The 21,730-nt window shown below is 37.3% G+C and overlaps 1 protein-coding gene across 2 annotated transcripts in view; it reads right to left on the bottom strand.

Moving 5' to 3' along the window:
- Positions 1-21,730, bottom strand: part of LOC113476640 (catenin delta-2-like) — a 254,882-nt gene that overhangs the window by 110,672 nt on the left and 122,480 nt on the right. For both annotated transcript variants that reach the window (XM_026842473.1, XM_026842474.1), the window contains exon 2: positions 7,515-7,627. In XM_026842473.1, the coding sequence (XP_026698274.1) occupies positions 7,515-7,627 (113 nt within the window). The remainder of the gene's footprint in view (positions 1-7,514; positions 7,628-21,730) is intronic.

The following is a 21,730-nucleotide window of genomic DNA, read 5'->3' as shown; positions in this document are numbered from 1 at the left end:
AAAAGAGAAAGTGTAATATTGAGGAAATTTTTTTTTTTTTTTTGGTCATATATTCACAAACTACAGAAGGAAATCACCTGTGAATAGACTCTGCCCTTAAAATGTACTGCTGTTAAACATTTCTGAATTGTCATAGGAGCCCAAACTAGTCAGAACTTTGGGATGGATGTACATAGATCTTTTTTCAAAGACAACTGAAAAGCTTCTATAGCTCTCCCATTTTTCCACACAACTTTTATTAGAGGAGAAAAGAGAACCTTAGCATCTATTCAGAAAAATCTCAGGAAAAAAAAACCCACACCCCCTCCTCTAAACAACTAAAGGTTTATATCCCACTCTTCTTCAGCCCATGTGTCTTCACAGCTGGATCCTTTCTTTGTCACTTGGTCTTAGCCAACTGAAGAAAGTTTTGAGTTGATGCAAGTTTAGACAGCTGCATTTGACCCTTAGAAATTTCCTAATGCTGAGGTTTGGTTGGCTGATCCCTCATGTTCACCGCAGACTGTGTACAAACTCATGTATCTTGCTGGTCTGTATACAGACTGGAGATTTCCTGCTTTTGATAGTAATTCTGTAATTGCCTGTTGTACCCTGAATTCTCTGACATATTCCATTCCTGATTAAGTTTAGTTGCTCTTCAGGAGTGGAGCAATTTCTGCATCTTTCCAGAGGGTTCCACCTGACCTGGTCACTTAGAACAACATAAAATTGTTGTGAGATAATGGGAGGGGACACAACAAAAAAAATCTGCAGAATGCTGTTTTACCACAGCTAAATATTCAGACTTGTAGAATCTGAGGGGCATTTTCAGAAATTCCTATTTTCAAAAACCTGCTTTCTTTTATTGCCATTTTTAATTTTATTTCAGATAAATTTTTTGATTAATTCAGTTGACAAAAGTTCATCCAAGCATGACTTGTTAAGCTTTACGCAATCCACAGTGATGAGCAACAGTGTGTGACAAAACTTTAAGCTTATTTAGCTTCTGAACTACTGAGCAAACACACATTCCAGTATGAAATATATTTCTGAACTACAGCATTTGCTGTTAAAAATTAGTTCAAAATCTTCTCTATCCACTGGTGAAATGCCAATCTTCTTCAAGAATCTGACTACATTTACAAGTACAAAAATTACACTTGGCATTCTCATAAATAAGGATAAAATATTGATCCTTTTTATTTCTGTTCAGAAATAATCACTGTTCATTTATTTCTTTTCAAAAGTTAACTTTCTAATTTACATTTAATGATTTTTTAAAAAATTTTTGTTTTAAATTTAGAAGCTTTCCACTAGCCCTTGGAGACATCACTGTAACCAAAGCAATGTGAACAAGTTTAACATGCTTAACTGATAACATGTTGAGTTGATGAACCACCACAATGCAGGCAGAAGAGTTTTCCAATAAAGATGGTGTATAAACTTTACCTGTAAGTTGCATTGTTTTCTAATTATAACTTGATCAAACTCTTTGCATAAAAAACAACTGTTCTGCTCTCATAATATAACAGAATTGTATCTTTTTCTTTTGGCTCATATTTTGCTCTGGAGTCCACACTAATGATATACCTTTCAACTTTTTTTAATACCTACATCCACAGGAAAAAACAAACCACACATTCATTAGTTTAGATTAGAATTTTTTTTCTAAAATACCTGATGAATTTGAAGTTAAAAAGCCCCAGAATTCTAATACAACTCTTTTCCTAGTATTTATGTGGAAATAATAAAAAGCACAGAAAAACTTAGGTGGGAAGGGGAAGTCATGCTGTTCATACCTCCAAGGATGGAAATTCTACAACCTCTCAGTGCAGTCTGTTCCAGTGTTTAACCAAACTCATGGTGAAAAATGTTTTCCTCACATCTTTTCAGGATTTTCAATGTTCCAACTTGTGTCTGTCACCTCTCATTCAATTACACGTCTGAGAAAAGTCTCACCCTGACTTCTCTACATCCTCCCATTACCTGGTTGTAGACAGAAGAAAGATGTCTCCTGACCCGTTTCTTACTGCTAAAACCCCTTGTTTCCTCAGCCTCTTCTCATACCCCATGTGCTCTCTAGGCTCCAACCTTCCTGTCAGTCCTGCACTGAATTTGCTCCAGCATGCTTACGTCTTTCTCGTACTGGGGAGCCCAAAACTGGATATGGTACTCAAGATGTAGCCTCATGAGTTTCAAATAGAAGGGATGAATCACTTGCCTTGATCTGCTAGCTACACTTTTGCTACTGCAGCCCAGGATGCAGATGGCCTTCTTCATTGCAAGGACACACTGCTGACTCATGTTCAGTTTGTTGTTGAAGAGGTCCTGCAGGTCTTTTTCTGCAAAGCTGTTTTCTATCTAGACACCCCCTGGCTGTGTTGTCACATCGGGTTAGTCCATCCTAGATGCAGGAATCTGCATTGCTTTCATTTATAAATTTCAACTTCTTAAGGTCCTACTTAGCCCATTTCTCCAGCCTACGTAGGTCTAGACTGTAGCAGCCTCACCTCTACTGAACTACTGATTTATCAACCCCTAATACTAAATATCTACAAAAACTATTATATATACTTCTACAATAAGTAGCCTAAATTAGATCTAATATCCACAGCTCTACAAGAAAGCTTCATAAATGCAGTGTTATTTACTTGACCAACACAATGGTAATCGTCCACCTATGTCACAGTGCATTTCACCTATCACTTCAATGTTCTAGAAATGAACGATCTTACGGATTTATTGGTTGGACTTGCTAGCCATTTTTTCAGGGATGTTGCAAAAATTGTATCCTCCTAAGTAAAACATCAGTTTCCTTGGTAATAAAGTGTGAATAACATCTAAGAGAGAGAACTGCGTTGAAGAAGGCATATAAAAAGCAGGTAAAATTTCCATGCAATTCAACAAAGTATATTATATTTTTTCTACCTGTAAAATACAGAAACTTCAGCATGTTGCTTAGGACACTCATGCACAAATACTGGTCTTTTCAGAAGACTGTCAAAAGAAAATGCCAATCTCTTCTACTAATTTCAGTGGGGAAAAATTCTACTGCCTCACCAATTTACAAACTGTATGTTCAAAGAAAAAGAGTAGGCTATGCTTGAGCCACATTCCTGAGTTCGAAGAGTAAGAGTCCATCAAAAAATAAGTAAACAAACCTACGTTGCTCACATAAAACAGTGATAAAAAATGTGAAACAGAAACTTCTTTCAAAGTTTTAAGGATTTACTAACAAGTAAGTACAGTTCTTCAGTGAAGTCCAAAGGATATTTGTGTAAAAACAGATTTCATGTATGTTACATGTATATGCATGCAAGCTGTTTTCTTGCTTGTTCAGTCTTTCCATTCTGTGGCACTATTTTGTCCGAACTCTTTCAGAAGAAAACATGTAAGTGAGTCTTCAAAGTGCCTCAGAGATTTATTTTTTTTTTCCTCCAATCTCTGGAAGGAAAACAAACACTCTTACTTTCATCAGCTTCTGTTTTGAGGAACTACATGATGTGGTCATTGGAAATTCAAAAATTTGAAATACATTAATTAAATTATAAATTATCAGACTGAAGAACTCAAAGATATGCAGGCATCTAACTGCCCACCATGCTGAAGGGAGTGACAGACGGGTGGATCTGGCCCAGAAGGAATAAGCAACTCAGCCAGAAGGATGGAGCAGTATAAAACACGACTTGGCTTCTTATGCAACGCGTGATGAAATTTTAACTCAGCAGTCTGAGTAATGAACTGCTCAGAGTTTGCCAAAGGGGAAACACTGTGGCATGGAATAGTTCCCTAAGTTTTGTCCTACTTCATGGTCTAAGTATTTTATTCAGCTTTTTCAGAAGCCATTGATTTCCACTTTGATTCACAGCCAAGAACCTGTTCCTGAAGGGAAGGCAGTCAAGTTCTTTTGGTACAATTCCTAGTGCATACAGTCCCTACCCCTCTAAGAAATTACTACCTATCAAGCACATGACAAAGAAAATTTACTTTGGGTGTTTTGATGAGGCCCAGCTGTGAGATAGGTAGGAACAGAAAAGATGATCACTCTTAAGGCTCTGGTGTTTCCTCACATGTCAGAAATCAATTCTTCAAGGTTAGCGATTGGTCATGTAGAAGAACTGAGCGTTTGTGTCCCTTCAGCTGAGCAAGGCTTGTCGTAATCAGAGCTCTGGAGAGAGCAGTTGGTTCTGGCTAATCCAATCTCTTCGGAAAATCTGGTACATTTACAGGCAAGGTGCAGTACAGAGATACCACTTTGTATCACAGAAACTATGAATGCCAGATTCCTTCCTGGCTACTTAGACATGTGTCTCACCAGGATTGATCAATCTGAGCTACAGAGCTACACCAGCGTAACGTACAATGATTCTCGTTATGGATCTAGGCTGTGTAACTCTCTGCAGAGTTGCATTGTGCTGTGCAAGTTCAACTGACATTACTTTCTGGATCATGATTTCTGTGACAAGAAAAGGTTATATAGGAAGGCCTTAAGGACTGAAAATTGAGCCACATGAAGCTTCACATTACAGCTGGATGCACAAGTCATAATGGGCCAAGCATCAAATATGCAAGATGAGTACGAAAAGCAAAACTGTGGCCAAAAATAACAGCCCTTTAGCATGTTCCTAAAAACCTGCTTTCAAGGGCACAATCTTAAGACATACAGAAAGACTCCATGAAACTACTATCCCAAGGAAGTAAAGCAGAGTTCACCATGTAGGGCACTCTGAGTACTTGTTATGTATACCTGTAGCTGTTTTAAGATGTTAGACCAAGATATGACAGAAAACACCACTGTAATCTATTTTAGCCTGACTAAAATTGCAAATATGGATAGCTACTCCCTATATTAGTTTTAGATACTTGGGTATTAATAGGCATAGGTAACAGATATTAACAAGAGAAATTTCTTTTATATTTTTTTGAGTGAATTATTTCAAAAAGCAGCAACAAAACTTAATATCTAACTTCCCAATATTAAAATATGCTGATTACAATCAGTCCAATTTGATTATTCCTTGATAAGTAAAAGCATTTGAATAATACACCTACGTCTCATCAGACAATGGTGACACCACTGAAGGATGTATATTCACTTTTACTGGAGACTTACAGGTAGGATTTCACTTCAAGTAATGACAGTATTTAAAATAAATGCAATTGATTTAAAGATTGTTTTAAAAAGCTCTTTACCAATAAAAGCTTAGTAATAACAGCTATAAATTCTGATTTCAGTTTGTGTTCCACCAGAAAAGCATGCTTAAAACAATTAATTAATTATTCAGTAGCTGAATAAAATAAAGATGCCAAAATCTTCAAATTGCTCTGTATCAGCAAGAAAATTCTTTTTAAAGCATTTACTATTTGTCTTGCTTTAAAGCAGGTATGTCTAATAAGCTTAGCTTCACAGGGGTCAGATTTATGAAAAAAAGTATTTTTAAGCAAGCTTTTTCTGTACCCACAGACTCAAAAAGACTTTAAGGCAGATAGTTTTTTCTTAACACATATTACTCCACAACAGAATTCTTTACTTTCCAAGTCTTTGTCTTGCTATACTATATGAAAGGAACATTCTCAAATCTGGATGAGCACTGGAAAGTCAGCACAGAAGCCACACTGGTATTTGACTTCACTTAATATTTGTGTCTACTCTCTACTGTGTTCTACTCTCTCCCACAATGATTTAGTATTTTTAAAACTAACATAAAATTAAAACATTTAATATGTATGGAAGAAACAATGACACCACACAAATATTAGATTATTATTGTTTTCTTTTTTTAAATCACTTGACAAGTCTAAGAACATATATCTAATCGTAATTGTTTAATGTTGTCTTCTGGACAGCACTATTTCAAGTATTTCTTAAAATGTTTTTAGTTGATATGATAGAAATTTTAAACTCTCATATATAAAACATTGCTGACCCAAATTACAGATGTCAAAAATTTGTGTATAATCTCCTGTTATTCTCGGTACTGATTTATTCCATAGAGAGATTACTATTCAAAATATTAAACTTCTCAAATAACTGGAGTCTCAAGAAACAGCTGAATGACCTTGATGCAACTGATGACTCAAAAGTATAACTTTACCAAAAGGAAAGAAGTTCACCGAAGAAATATTTCCTTCTAAATAAGGAGTTTCTCAACCTCTGTATCACTCTCCAGAATAATCCTAAAATAACAGTATTATTCAAACATAACTCAATATTATTCAAACACAGATCAGATTATAGATTTTCTGAAATACAATCATAGTATACTTAAAAATTTAAAGTGCTGGAGTGCAAATTTAAAGTGCACTTAGGTGCAAATATAGCACTGTACTGCACTGCCAAATACTACCTACTCTGTGCTTAAATAATTCTAAGTAATAGTTTCTCTGATGTTGATATAAGTCTAGCTGGTGGGGAAGATTATATAAAGTTAAGACTTCGTCTTACGGAGTTAATTGTAAATTGATTTATTAAGAATATTTATCTTTAAGACAGCTTCATGTACAGCTTCTGCTGAATCAATGAAAGATTCTTCTGACTTTGGCCCTTTTAACTGAACTGTTATATTCAGTATTTTTGTTGCTCTGACATTCTACTGAATTATTATTTCCTACTTGTCATGGAAAACTACCATTTATTTGATTGTAGTCTGAATTGGTTCAACTGAGGAGGAGTTTCTTCCAGGAGTGACAGGTATTTTTTGTAGCTTTTCCTACTAGCATCACACAAAACTTGGCACTAAGATTGGCATTATCATACTTGATCTTATGTATTCAAAAGATATCACACAATACTTGCGATGATAAAAACAGAAGATATGCCTCACGTTTTTTTTTTTTTTCTTGATCCTTGAAACTCAGTACTATCATCTTTCATTTATGAGGTTCACCTCAGAAAACAAAAAAACTAGTATCAAGAAGCTCAAACTACATAATCTTTACTTGCACCAAACTGACCAAGATCAGCTTCCTTTTGTTACAGTTTCTTAAATAATCTCATCATCATCCAAACAATGTGCTAGAACAATTTTTTAAATTGAAGAAAGCCAATTTTTTTTTAAAAAGAGTATTTTATCATTACAGTTTGATGTCAGGTCAGCAGCTTTAAGTAATTATCTCTAATGCTTTTAATACCTCGAATGATGAAATTATGATAAAAACAGGTTCACAAAACTTGTATTAATACATCTCAAACTATGCAGCTAAAAAGCCCTCGCTGAAAATTACAGCTGTATTGGTAGTGGAAACAGGAGTTTTACTGTTAATCCATTCAGACTACATAAAATCAATTAATTCTAAATATGACTACTACTTTGTTACAGGACAAACCAGATACCAAATTGTATGAAATTAAGCCTTTTCTTGAAATTTTCTTTTTAAAAAGTAGATCAAAATGTGTATTTTCAAACGTGACTAAAATCTCACACTCCCTGGTGTAAAATTTTTTACAAGAAGATGATCAATCATGTCCTCAGTGGTAATTCATAACAGCAACAAAATTAATTACATTACAAAGAAATTAACAATTCATACATTACCTAATGCTGCTCATGCTTCCAGTTTCTGATCCAAGCTTACATCTCTCCAGTTGGCTAGCTACAATCTGACGTTCAGCCTCAAGTTCTCGAGTCAGTCTCTCAAACTGCAGCTCCTGGAAAAGTAGATTAAACCATTTTTTTTGACTTCTCAAGATTAAGAAGCAATTTCAGTATAGAAAATTACAATTTCTGCAAGAACTGTTAATATATCCTATAGGAAAGCTTTTTTTTTTTTTTTTAAAACCACATTCTCAGTTCAAATTTTTGTGGTAACAACTACTCATTCCTTCATCCACTCTAATTATGTATGTTGTAGAACAAGATGTTTTATCAAGAATGGAATTTTCAAATACATTAAACAATGTAGATGTATGTGAAAATCATTTATAGTTCATGTAGGCCTCTTAGGAGCATATAAATGGGTTCTTAACAAGCTGATCTAAGTATGATCACAAAGAAAAACAATTTGTGTTACTTAAAAAGATGCAAAGTTCCGCAAATGATCATGCGGTGACGAAAGCTTTTGTACTCAAAAAGACAACCACCACAGCACACGCTAGTGAAATAAACTAAATTGAAGGTGTGTTGTTATGGACTGAACACAGTTTAATTTCTGCATTTAATGATGTGCAGAAATGAAAATCAAGTAGTTTTGGACAAAAGCCATATTAAAAATCTTACTGCTAAGTGAATGTATTTCTTTTTATTCAGTCGAGGAAGACAAACCAGTCCCACCAGGCAAGATTTATCCACAGAGCTTATAAATGTACTTTTAACAAGTTTTATACACAAGAAATTTTTTTTTTAATTAAAAGAAAAAAAAAAAGGCAAAACCAATACAAGTAACATCCCCACTATTCCTTAAAGAGCTACACTTCACACATATGGTAACAGTAATTTCATCAAATACAGAATTGAAACACTTTTAGGGAATTACTTTTGCTGTAAATTTGCCAGATGTTGCTGCCCTTTCACTTTGATCAGTTACATTTAGTCATTTTCACAGGTAAACAGGAACAGTGCTCTTGAAACTTTTCTTTGGGTTTGTTGAAGCCTGAAAGAGATATATTTTGGGAATCCACTTGTTATTTTATTCCTAAATCCAAACAAATGCACCCATTATCTCTTTCTCCCTCTTTTCTTCCAAAAAAAGACCTCTCTGTGATGCAGAGGTATGGGACAGAGTCCCTTGAGTAAGTCCCCAGCAATGTACTGCCTAACAGAAAAAAAGCACTGGAAATTACTTGGGTAATGACTTACACCCATCAAGTGACACTGAAGAACTTGGTATTTGAGAGAAAGGAAGAAATGTTAGGAGTAGCAAGAAGGATTAAAAATTCTTCATCCTATCTGCTACCTAAAATCTCTAAACAAGAAGTCAAGGGTAAATGGAGACATTAAACTCCTCAAATCTGAAACGAGGCAAACCACAACTGAAATCAAAGCGGGAAATGGCTGGTGGTTGTTCTACCTAATCCAGTTGCATCAGTCCTCTTCCTCTTGTTATGGGCATGGAATAACTTCTGCCCTGCACTATGAGTAAGGGGGAAAGGAAGTCCAAGTACAATTTATGTAGAGCACAAAGCAGCTGATGTATACTTTAATGGCCACTATTTGACAAAGCCTACTTAATTCTGTATTCATTATTCCAAGCAACACTATACAGAGCAAAAGAACACCATCAAGAGTCAGGTTGATGTAAACAGCGAAACATCACTCCTTACTGAATCTTAATAGTGCATTAGTAACCACAGTTAATAATATTCTCTGCACGTTTTTGTAGTACTCAGAAATGTCTTTTTCTTTGTTGTAGGACTATTAAAAGCTACCTAATAATAATCACCTAATTCAGATATGCCTACTTCACAGAGAGCATTTATCTCTCACCTCGTAGAATCAATTGTCTAAACAGACTGTTGATCAACTTTCCAAGAGCCATTATTCAAATCCCGGACTTGTTTGCATAAAATAATACCCTTACTGCAGAAAGGATTGTAACAGAATTAGTGAAGTTTTGAAGAACGTAAAATCAAAGTGGTATAGTATTTGCTATGGCAGCATGCTTATATCAAAGCATGTAAACACTGAGAAGTTTTGATAGTATAAAATACCAAACAAAACCAAACAGAGCATTAAGTTTACTTTCAAAATAAAAGCAGAAGCTTTAATAGCTATTCTATTCCACTGCATTTTTAATGTTACTTGGTTATATCATGACAATGTTATCAAATGCACATTTTGATGCTTAGCATATGTTTTCCTCCAGCCAGCTTCACTTCCCACCATCCCAGGTGAGGCAGGTCAGACATGTTCTTTGGAATGGCCTAGCAGAGGGCACTTTTTTACCTTCTTAGTGAGAGGATAAAACTGTCCTCATAACATTACTAAGAGAACATTAAGAATCAAGGGCTCGGGAGGTAATGCTCCCACCTGTCCATGCTGTCATTTGCCTTTCCCCAAACAAGTGTAGCTCATTGTGTCCTTCTACTCTGGTAGGTGTGCAAATGACCTCTCACTAGCCCCCTTTTATCCATGCTATCCCAAGTCAACTAAATACAGAAATGCCCCCAAACCTATTTTATTGAAATACTTTAGAAGTATTATTCTGTGTTTTTCTTTTCCCCTCTATCTGGATTGTGTATCATACATATTTTCTATGCTTCCTATTTTCAGTATATCACTCTAGTTGACTACTCTCCAGACAATTCTACATTTTCCTAACTATTACTTTGTCTACAGAACATTTTTTTCTCATGATTCGTCTCCAAAATATACATTTCTGCTCTTGACTGTCATTTATCTTCCTTTCATACTTACTCCTTTCTGTTCTCTTCTGCACTCCATCTTTCATTTCTAGCACACTTCATGACTCACCCTCCACTAATCTCTTTCAGTCCTACTATACAAATTGCTACTCTAGCAAATCCCCTAAAATGATCAGTTTAAGCAGCCTCTCTCTCAATAATGGGTCCCTTATTGAGGGACTCTGCTCTTCTTAAGATGTAGAAATGAATGTTTTCTGGTTTCACTGCCCGCAGTATTTAAGTCCTGCCATGTAGAGATGACTCAAAAAGGACAGTTATGTGTATGTTACTCCTCAAGCAGGAAGGAGAGATGTGCTGCATCACTTATGAAAATAATAATGTTGCATTTCTAATGCATGAAAATGGCTAAATAGGTGAACAGTAACTTCATTACTAGATAGATTTAGCTGTTGTTATTTCTCACTTAATTGTCTTCTGTCAGGTGCCATCAGAAGTTAGGGATGGAAGGAAGAACATGGTGGGGGGTGATATGTGAAGGGGCAGAGGCAAATAATTATTACCTCAGAATTATCCTCTACATTACATTTAACAAACTGTGTTAGGTATTGCCTCATGTGATGACAAAGGTGCAGGTCCACCGCATTGCCTTTGTAAGGAAAGAAGAAAAGAAGAATTCATGTAAGAGTCGGGAAAGTCTGCTATCCCTCTGTATCAAGAATTCTTGGCAGAAGCAAATCAATAAGCTTCCTTCTCTTTGTTCGTGAAGCAGTGAGAGTGACTAATATTTGAATAAATACATATGTTTAGCTTTCAAGCAGCTGTCACAGTGCAAGAAGACAGAAACTAGAAATAGTATTTGCTTACATTTTATAAAAATAACCACTGAATTTGACTCTGTCATTTGTCTTATTTGTTCTGTTTACAATCATTTTTACCAGTTCATGCCGTGTTGTGTTATCTTCACAACCTTCTATTATTTATCTGAATCAAGCTAATCGGAACATCAAAATTAAAAACAAATTCCTACCCACTGATTATGCAAATCTGTTGTCAAGACAATTGCAGAATGAAGAACTGCAGAAACTACACTGCAACATCAAAATTAATTTAAGTAATGCCACATCAAGTGTAGTTTCATGGACTGTGCTACAAAGGGCAATGATGCCAAAAACAAGTGCACATGCAAAGGCACTGCAAAGTGAAATGAGTAGTCCTAGCACATAGCACCATAAAGGGTGTGGGAGTGGGAAGCCAACAGAAAGATTAGAGATAATCATGAGAGTAATCACTCAAGAGAGCTGCTTGGAAAGGGAGGAACTTAATGACAACTTTATCAAATTGTTTGGAAGTGATCAAAAGAGTAGATATCTGCTAGGGCCTGGCAATTTGTGTTTAGAAGTGGTATTTGTCCACTACCATGAGGGTTTTTTGTAAAAAAAAAAATAAATCTTCATTATTCCATAGACAGCAATTGTATGTATTTGCCTTTTCAGTATGAGATTTACATTTTATCTACCCTCTGCAGCCACCAAAACTTCAAGCATTAAATAAAACTTGAGTGAGGTCACAAGTTTAACAGTGGTTCAGAAACTGAATAAGCCTGATGGAAATCTTCACAGCCTTCGGACAGATTATGAACTCCTGAGCTCAGGGCACACCAAGTAAGAGGGTATTTGATTATTTTTATGCTTTGTATCTGCTGGGTGGTCTGTACTGACCCATTTGAATATTGAGAGGGGTAAAACAGGTCAAATGAAATTTGGCTGATATTCAGAGCTGATCTCACTCTACTCTGTCCTTTACAATCTTAAAAGTAATCCTTCAATCCTTTTACAGAGAGATGTGTATTGATGCTGAGGCAAGACACAGCAAAAACAGTAGAGTTGCTGATACAAAAAAAGAATATATCTAAATTTAGTCTGAACAGCCTTGCAGATTTTTTGAATTCCCAAGAATCTTAAGGTCATACCATTAAAAGAGGAAACGTGTTTAGCTTTTGACTGTAAATATGCTACACAAAAACCAACTGGTATAACAATCATTTGAATCTTCAAATACAGACAAATAACAGCACTGAGGTAAGTCTGGAATCCCTGGTGAGATGAATAGAGAAAGCCTGATTATAGCTACACAAACAAATAAAATGTCTCCTGGATTGAAGACTACCATAGGAGTATCTCAGAAACCACAAAACTTCCTAAAGTACATAGTCTGTATAAATGTACAACATTGTCTGTGTCTTGTTGTAAGCTATTGAACAAGAAAAACTGTACCTCAATGTCACAAGTATTACATGTATACTCCTGTGCACATCCTATTGGCATCATGCATAATTCCATATCCTGCACATCTATAAACTCCAAGTACATGTCATTACTTACAGTGGCGTTGGCAACAAACTATTCTTAACCTATCGTACTGGACACGCATGAGCAGCTAAAATTGGGGCACATACTTGTGAGGAAAACAGCAAGATCTAGGAAAGTTTAACTTGGTGACAACCTAGCAACAGCATCAGACACAAACCAGACCTGACAGACCACCTTATAACTAGAAGGAAAACAAAATGTCTTGATGCTTTCAAACAGGATAAAAACATCACTAGCAATGCCCCTATCCATCTGACACCAAAAATCAGGCTTCAGAATGTACCATTCATTTCCTCTAGCTTCTCTACTTTCTCCATTCTTAGCCTGTGTTTTTACTTGTAACGTTCTTATCCTTTTTCAGTGAATTGTTTCATTCTTCCCTTTCACTGAATAACATAGCAGTGAGAGAAAAAGCTCCCAACAAGGTACAATAATCAGATGAGCAGAGAGGTGGCAAATTCAGAAACTCAGTGGTTGATAAGTTGTTGCAGGATCTTAATGGAGGCCAAAAGAAATTAAGATAAAACCTCTCCACTTGATAAAAGCTATGACTGCACCTATATGCAACTGCAAGTTTCCAAGTTTCCAGGTAACAACAACCTAAAGGAAGCAATTCATATGTCAGAGGGCAGGACTACCATTCAGAGGAACCTTGACAAGTTAGCGAACAGGTCAACAATAGTGTCATGAAGTTCAAGAAAGAAAAATGAAAAGTCTTGCACTGAGGGTGCAATCCCACGTAATAGTAGAGCATCTCCACAGAAAGGACCTGGTGGTCTGGAGGACTCAGCAGTGCACTGAGAACTCAGCAGTGCATTCCTGTGGTGATGATAGCCAACCACTCATTTCACTGCACTAGCAAGAGAGCCACTAACAAGACAATGAAGTAATTATTCCCTTTTATTTGGTACTCCTGAAGCTGCATTCTGAGTACAGTGCCTGGTTTTGGGTCACCAAGTCAAGAGACCTGACAAGATTTTGAGGCAAGACCACCAGAGGGCAACAAAGATGTCCTACAAGAAGCAGCTGAAGGAATATGGTTTGTTTAGCATAGAGAAGAGAAGGTCTAGGGAGGATCTAATTGCAAACTTTTACTTCTTAATGGGGGATTATAGTGAAGACATGACAAGGCTTTTGTCAGAGGTATTCAGCAAACATAGGCAACACAAGTCACAGTGAGGTAAATTCTGATCGGATACAAGGAAAAAAACCCACAGACAACAAAAAAAAAGCCCAAACTCCCAAACCAAACAAGACTGCAAGGGTGGTTAAAAACAGGAACAGGTTGCCCAAGTAGGCTATAAGACCTCCATGCTTGGCAATTTTGGAAGTCAGCTGCACATCTGACCTAACATTGAAGCTAGATCTGCTTAGAGTAGACCTCCAGGGGTCTCTTTGAACCCAGTTTTTCCATGATCCCAGAACTGATGAGTTCTGGAAACTCTGCCAAGGCGCTACGCCAGTGTGCATTATGGATTAGAGATCAGTGGCTATCAAACTTTCTGATATTCATCATCATGCTTAAAGACACATTTGACTTGATGTCAAGTGCTAGTATTTTATCAGCCTGAACCTGTATTTCTCTAGTTTATTTCCTCACCTGAACTGAGGGGTTTAGCAGTCCCATGATTCTTTACAAGAGATTAGCATGGCATCTGGGCAATTACTCAGATGGATTATTTATGGGGTAAAGAACTAGTTTGATTATGGTGTTTAAAAATAAACTATTCCTTCTTTTTCATCTAAGATTACTTCGAAGAAGTCCTTTTCATGCCTTTAACAACTTTAAAAGAAATCAGACCCTATTTTATTTTCTATTTTTAGGACCCTGATACAAATGAGGTCACAATTGCTTTCAGTTGCATGTTTCAGCTCTCCAGGCACACTGCCCTGTTCCTCTGTGAGTTACAGGCAAGCCTTGCTCTCTGAAGGCACACTGCCCAATTGCCTGGACTTCTGTTCCTAGGGAAATTGTATTATTTCTTCTCCAGCACAATCACCAGTTATTCAAATTATCTCCATTTTTCTGTTACAAATTGCCTGATCCTTCTTTATCCCATTTTTTCTTCTTATTGTTTTGTATTCAGTCTTTTAGCTCACTCATTTCTTCTCCTTCTCACTAGTTTTTGCATCCTTTGCCAACACTCCTCATGGTTTATCACCCACTGTGATTCCTGTGCTATTCCATCCCATGCAAACTACTTCAATCCCCAAAGTAATAAAGTTTAAGTAAAACCCTTGGAGTGTTAGGACAGCATTAGAACTACTAAGAGCTTTCTAATCTCATACTTTTGCTGCTCCACCCTCCGCAGCAGCAATTTAAGGAAGACTTAAGATAAACTTTCTAACTCACTAGCTATAACTTGCTTTAGGGCTTGTTGTTATTAATTGTAAAGCTCAATGTGAGAGCAATACAAAACCTCAGAGATGGTGGATCTTCTCCAAGGAGAGGAAGAGAAACTGAGCTAGAGTTTAGTAACAGACCCCAACTCTTCAGTGTTATACTGGCCCAAGCTTGTGATTCTCGTCTACTTCTCAATTGTCCTGGCACAAAGATTTGCTACATTTAAGTAGAAAAGAGTAATTCCATTTAGAGTGGGAGTTTCTGGAGCCTGACTTTGCAACGAATCTAAAATATCAAACAGAACTGTGGACTCATACCTTTTATTCTGATCTTCCAATACATTATCTGTAGGGTAATTCTGTTCTGAAAAGAGCAACACAGTCCTGTTGCAGCTGGAAGATGCTTTATTATGATGTAAAAAATATTTGTATGGCTCAAAGACATGTAAAGCTAAGAAAGTGAAACAATGTGGCTTCCAAAAGTGAAACTTCTAAAAATGTTCTAGACATTGAAGCACTAAGAAATTTTTTTTATTCTGACAACATACTCAGCTTCTAGTCTTCCTTTCTTCTCTGATCTGTAGTCTGATGGGCATTATGCCAAGATGCTAGCAATAGCTACAAGAGGTGTCAGTATACACACCACCATATGTGGATATCAATAACACTCAACACTTTTTGTGCAGTCTATCTACATGTTCAGAGTTCTAAAGTCTTCTCGAGCATTTTATTCATGGGGTTCTCCAATTCCCTCTTTATACATCTCTAAACTAGTTTTCCCTTCCAGAGTTTTGAAGATACACGTCATCCCAGGTATTGCATACAGATGGAGAGCTAACGTTATAAAACATTACACTTGTCCAGAATCGCCTAAGAGATTAGAGACATCTAGTCCCTTCCTCTTCCCCTGCTTCCACTGGAGAAATTATTCTGGTGAACGATTTTCTCCTTTGATTTTCTTGCCTTGTAAGAGAGACTGATTTCTCAATCCATACACAGACTGTCAGTGAAGCATATCCAAGAACAGACTCCATAATTTGCAATTATCCTTGAATCTCTGAATTAATTAGGATACTAGATCTGAATATTGCCATGAGTAGCTATTAAAGAGCTAGTCATTAGCATGCTAGTAAGAGATTCAAAAGTTATCTAACAAAGCAAGATGGGCTTACCTTTTTTTTTTTTTTAGGGCAATCTACTTCATGCAAATTAATACCTATAGGATTTTGTTTTTTCTTGTCTTACAACTAACAGGACAAAAGCTTGATTTTTGCATACTTGCAAGACTCAGTTTGCTACACTAATTGAATGTGGATGGACTTTCAAATAAGAGGATTACAAAGAAACTGTAAGGAAATTCAGCACAAATACAGGGATGTTTGTTAAAAAAAAAATCTAGTATTGTAGCAGACAGTACATTGATTAATCAAATAATTCACTTATTTCTACTACTATTAGGTATTAAGAAAAAAAAGCCCCAAACTTTCAAACAGTATGGGTTAAAAATTTTGAACTCAAGGACTGCAAACCCTTGAGATTTCCACATTTTCTCTCACAGATGATTCTGTGGCAGCAGCAGTAAATTTTAATAGCCCAAACTATGTTTTAGAGTCTTTCCTGGTTTATTACATCTTTTATTACAAAGAACAGAACTAGTAAAATAATTAGGCAATTCATTCTTTTTCTGGCTACCCTGCAGAAATACCACAGATTCAGGAAATTCCCAACAGATTAATTTTGTTTCTTATGAAAGAGAAAAGCAATTAGTAATGAAAATGTTAGTTTTAAGGAGTATCATTATGATCTTATTCTCCTAATTTCTGGTATGAATAGCTCATCTTTTGAACAAAGTAAAAAGGTTTTCATAAGGAAATTACAGTCTAAAAATTACCTGTTTTAAAACAGATAGGTAAAGAACATGCAGTTCAAGATAACATCTGTAGTATGGGCAAAGATAGGGGAAGAGCTTAGAATCAAATTACATAAACAATCTCACTGAATAAAAAGAACTTGTATGGGTTGACACATGGGTTGACACAGTATGGAGTTGGCAGTACTGGTTGTCCATCAAGGCAGAGACATATTTTGAAAGAAGGGTCCTAAATGTGTTATTTCTGGGAGTCTTCAATTACCCCTGTAGTTTGTACAGTCCAAAAAAAAAAAAAAAATGACAGGAAGACATGGCACACAGACTGAACTTTGGATACTGTCATAGACAGCTGCTTAGGATGCCCACAAGAAAAGATGCAATTCTTGACTTGGTCTCAGGTAATGCACAGAAGATGGTTTGACATCTTGCAACAGAGAAACTACTCCAAGTGACCACTCTGTGCTCAGATCCAACATCCCTACTACATAAGACAGAAAATCTGCCAGTTATGAGCCACATAAAAAGATAAAATAGGTAACAAAAAAAGCAAAACGTCTGTTAAGAATTAAGTCCTCATAGGCAGTATAGAAACTACTTGGTGCCCCTACATTGGAAGCTCAGACCTAATGCAGTGTGTCAAGAAAAGCTCAAGACATAACAAGAAGTTATCACAGTTAAACAGGAGGGCAAAGGAAGTTGCTAGGAACAAAAACACTCTCTCTGAAAGCTGAAATCATCTTCAAATAAAGAAAATAAAGGCCCATAAATTCTGACAGGTTAAATATAAAAAAAACGAGACAGCACAAGATGGTTCTAAGGGACAAATGGCCAAAGGCATCAACACAAATAACAAACCTTTCTTTAAATGCATCAGGAGCAAGAAGCTGTCTGGAGAGTCTGTAGAGCCACTGGGTGATCAGGATATAAAAAGGTTCACTGAAGAGAAACTAAATGAATTCTTCAGAAAGATTTTTGCTATTTCATGAGAAATTCCCATGCTAAGAACTCACTGAGGGACTCTTTATCAGAGGATCTGCCTGAAATTGAAGTGACTGTAGAACAGGTCATGAAACAAACTGACAAAACAAACTAACAAATTGGAAGATCAGATGGTTATTTGCTCAAGTGTTCTGAAGGAACTAAAAGATACATAACTTAAAAAACACATAGATGCAGTACCTGAGAACAGAAAGACGTGGAATGCAATGTCAGTTTCCAGATCTATAAGCCTACAGAGCAGCGAGCCAGACCGTTGTATCAGGTAAATTAGTGGAGCCTATAACATGGAACAGAATTAATGGACACTGACATAAACATGAACTACTTATCCAGAAGGTTTTTGCATGGATAATATTTTGTTAAACAGGAAGTCAAAACTAGAAATAAGTGGTTGAAGATGTCCACCAGTGATGTTCTGGTTCTGTGTTCCATACTGTTCAATACATATATAAATGACTTGAAACAAGGAGTGAACAAAAGGGTAACCAAGTTTGGCAACAATACAAAATTATGCAGGACAGTCAGGCTGAAGGTTGTCAACAGAGAATTTTAGAAGGATGTTTTCACAGCCTGAAAAAGCAGGAAATAAAGTGTGAGATTACATTCCCTGTAGATAAGCAGAACGTGATCCTCATGGACCAGAACCAAAGCCTAACTTCACATGACCTTCAACTTCCTGGAAATTTTTCCACGAATTGCATACTTTCTCCCAGAAACCTAAGGCTGACTGGTCTGTAGTTTCCTGGATGTATCTTTCTGACCTTTTTGTAGATCACTCTAATATTTGTTCTCTTCCAAATATATGGATTTCCCCTTACTTCCATGACCCTTCAAAGATATTAAGTAGTTTTGTGATGATACTAGCCAACTCTCCCAGCTCCCTCAGCTGCATCTTATCAGGTCACACGGGAGTTATACCTGTCCAGTTTGTATAGATGGTCTCTCACTTGACCCACCCCTCCTACTATCAGTGGTTTGCCATTTGCTTCATCATTGCTTCTTGACATAAGAGTTTTGAGGCCTGACATCACCTGTGAAGACAGGTTGAGTACCTCACCCTTTCCCGTCATTTTTGACAAATTTGCTGGTCCTGTTCAGCAGCAGGCCTACATCTTTCTTGTACTTCTGCTTCCTACTAACATACCTGCAGAAACTTTTATGTTACTTCTTTTTCTCTCTTCCTGGTTTGGGCTCCTGCTGAGCTTTTGCCTTCCCAATTGCACCTCTGCACACTGAAGCAGTATTTCTGTGTTGCTTTTGGCGAGTTGGTCCCCTTTTGCACTGCTCTGGTGCTCCTTTTTTCATTTGAGCTCTTTGTAGCACAGTGTTTTTCCAACTGATTTCTTTTTATGTCTCCTCCTTTTTCTGCTCAAGCCCCTTGGCCTTTATACTTCTACAGTTGCTGCAGCCAGCACTGCTTTTGACATTTGTGTCTTCAAACACATCTCTAATAGTAATTCAGTCCAGAAGAGCACTGTTCCTGGTTGTCCCATCCACAGACTGCATTATGAAGCTGTTCTCAACACACCCTGGAAATCTCCCAGATTGCTTACACACTACTATGTTGCTTTCCTATTAAATACCAGGATGGTTTAATTCCCTTTTGAGAAATGAGGCCTCTTGAGATAAATGAAGATGGCTTCATCTGTCTCTTCTTCCTGATCCAGGTCTGTAGCAGACACCATGAGGTCCCTCTCAGTGGCTCTGACTTTGACCCAAAAGCACTCTACAGCCCACAGCTTATCTCTCTTTATTAAAGCTGTTCTTTTACACAGAGAACAACCCTTTCTTCTGTTTTACCCATCTTCTACACTTCTGTCTTTCCTTACAGTCTTAAACTGTCCATTACAGGACTCCAGACACATGAGCTATCCCATTAAATTACTGTAATCCCAATGACACTGTAACTGTACATGGAACTCCATTTCTTCAGTTTTCTTCCCTGGAGTGTGAGGGTTGGTGCACAGGCACTTGAGACAACATGTCATCTGCTCCTTGCCTCTGAGGGGAGTGTAGTAGCCTCCTCTACAGCTTTGCTCCACACATGCTTTCACCTTGTCCTCTCCAGCCTTGATTCTCTTCACTCTGCTTTAACTCTCATTTAAAGCCCACATTATTGTGCCCCAACCTACTGGCAAAGGCATCCTTGCACTCTTTTGAAAAGTGGATCTCTACACTCAGTAGATCATAGTCCCATGATCATGGAAGGAGAAAGACTGTCAATGACACCAGCTACACAGCTAGGTGTTGACCCAAACGATATGCTTGCTTCTGCCTGCACCCTTCTGTGGCAAAACTGAGGAAAAAAATAATCTGAGCACCTGTCTCCTTTACTTTAATCCCAAAGACTCTGCAGCCCTGGTTAATTTCTTCCAGATGATACTTTGCAGTATCATTGTTGTCCGCATGAAAGAGTAGCAAGTCCTTGCACTTGATGAGTCTTGGACATCTATCTGTGCAGGACTTTGGCTATATTTTGACTCCAAGGAAGCAGCAAATTTCACATGACTTTGCATCAGGTCAGCAGACATGTAGCCTCAGTCTAACACAGAAGGGAGTCTCCTGCTATTAATACTCAGTATGCTTTTCCCTGACAAGTTAAACCTGTTGAGCTGTTGGCTTGGTTGTCTCTTCCAGGGTAATGTGTTCGTCCTTCCAGTTTATTCACAGAACTCCATATCTGTTCTTCTGCTGAACCTTTCCAGATGAGGGGAGAGCTTCTGCCTTGCTGCCATGAGTCATAAGGCTTCCAGGTGTTTTGTTCTGTACACTGCTATTCCTTCCCTGATTAAGCTTGCTTCTGTTCTTCTCTTGCCTACACACAGGCCTTGGCCCTTGCCCCTGCAGCATCACTGCTTGACATATTATTAGTCTTCTGTTCACTCCCCCTGCTGCAGCATAAACTCCCTGCAGGTCCTATGTCTGCCAGCTTCATGGTCCATCAGGCAGCAAATGAGAGATGTGAGATCCACATGTGAAATCCCCACCCTGCTCAGCCCAGCAAGAAGTACCAGGCCCTCCCCACTGTCCCTTACCCACATGGCCACTTCCCCCTCACAGGAGCTCTGGCTGGTCAATGCCTCTCTCATCCTTGGAACAGCCCTGTGGGCTGCCACAGGAGTGTCCTGTCACTACCATTTGATCACCAGCTTTCCTACCAAGACACAAACTCCCACAGTCTTATGCCACTGAAAAATTCATGGTTTACTAGCATCTTGAAAACTGTGTGAAGTTCTGCTCTTCCCATGTCTGATATTATGTGGCAGAACTGATAAGATAGAAAAAAAAAGAAAAAAAAAAAAAAAGACTACAAGGACAATCAAAGGTATGAAATGGATTCTGTACAAGGAACAAAGTCTTTAGTCTGAAAAAGAGACAGTTGAAAGGAAGACATGCAGAGGTCTACAACATCCCACATGGCAATATTCACTAGCTCTTCCAAAACAAGAAGTTGGACATAATGAACAAAGCAAGTAAGAGCCAGACTTGAGAACAGATGAAAGAAGATAGCTCTTTATGTAACGGCATGCTTTTGATGGTTAATAAGCACATCAAAACTTCATTGGGTTGTGGAAATCTGAAAACAGGTGGCTTTTGTGTATCAGGAGATAGTATAACATATTCTTGCCTTGTTCTCGCTCTTTCTTCAGCATATACTTAATGGTCATTGGTGGAGAAAAGCTGTCCAACCAACAATGGCCATTCTCATCAGTAAAACACACATTTGTTGCCACAAAACACAAACCAGAAAACATAATGAATCAGGTTTTTTACACAAAACCAGATTTTCATCCATAAAACATACAGATTGGAAATCTGGGCCATACTTCCAACAAAACACAAAATAGTTTTGCTACAGAATCCTCGAAT

This window comes from Athene cunicularia (assembly GCF_003259725.1).
Source record: "Athene cunicularia isolate RWA chromosome 2 unlocalized genomic scaffold, athCun1 chr2_part1, whole genome shotgun sequence".
Classification (NCBI taxonomy): domain Eukaryota; kingdom Metazoa; phylum Chordata; class Aves; order Strigiformes; family Strigidae; genus Athene; species Athene cunicularia.
The sequence above is the reverse complement of the archived record's forward strand: the minus strand, read 5'-3'. Positions and strand labels throughout refer to the sequence as shown.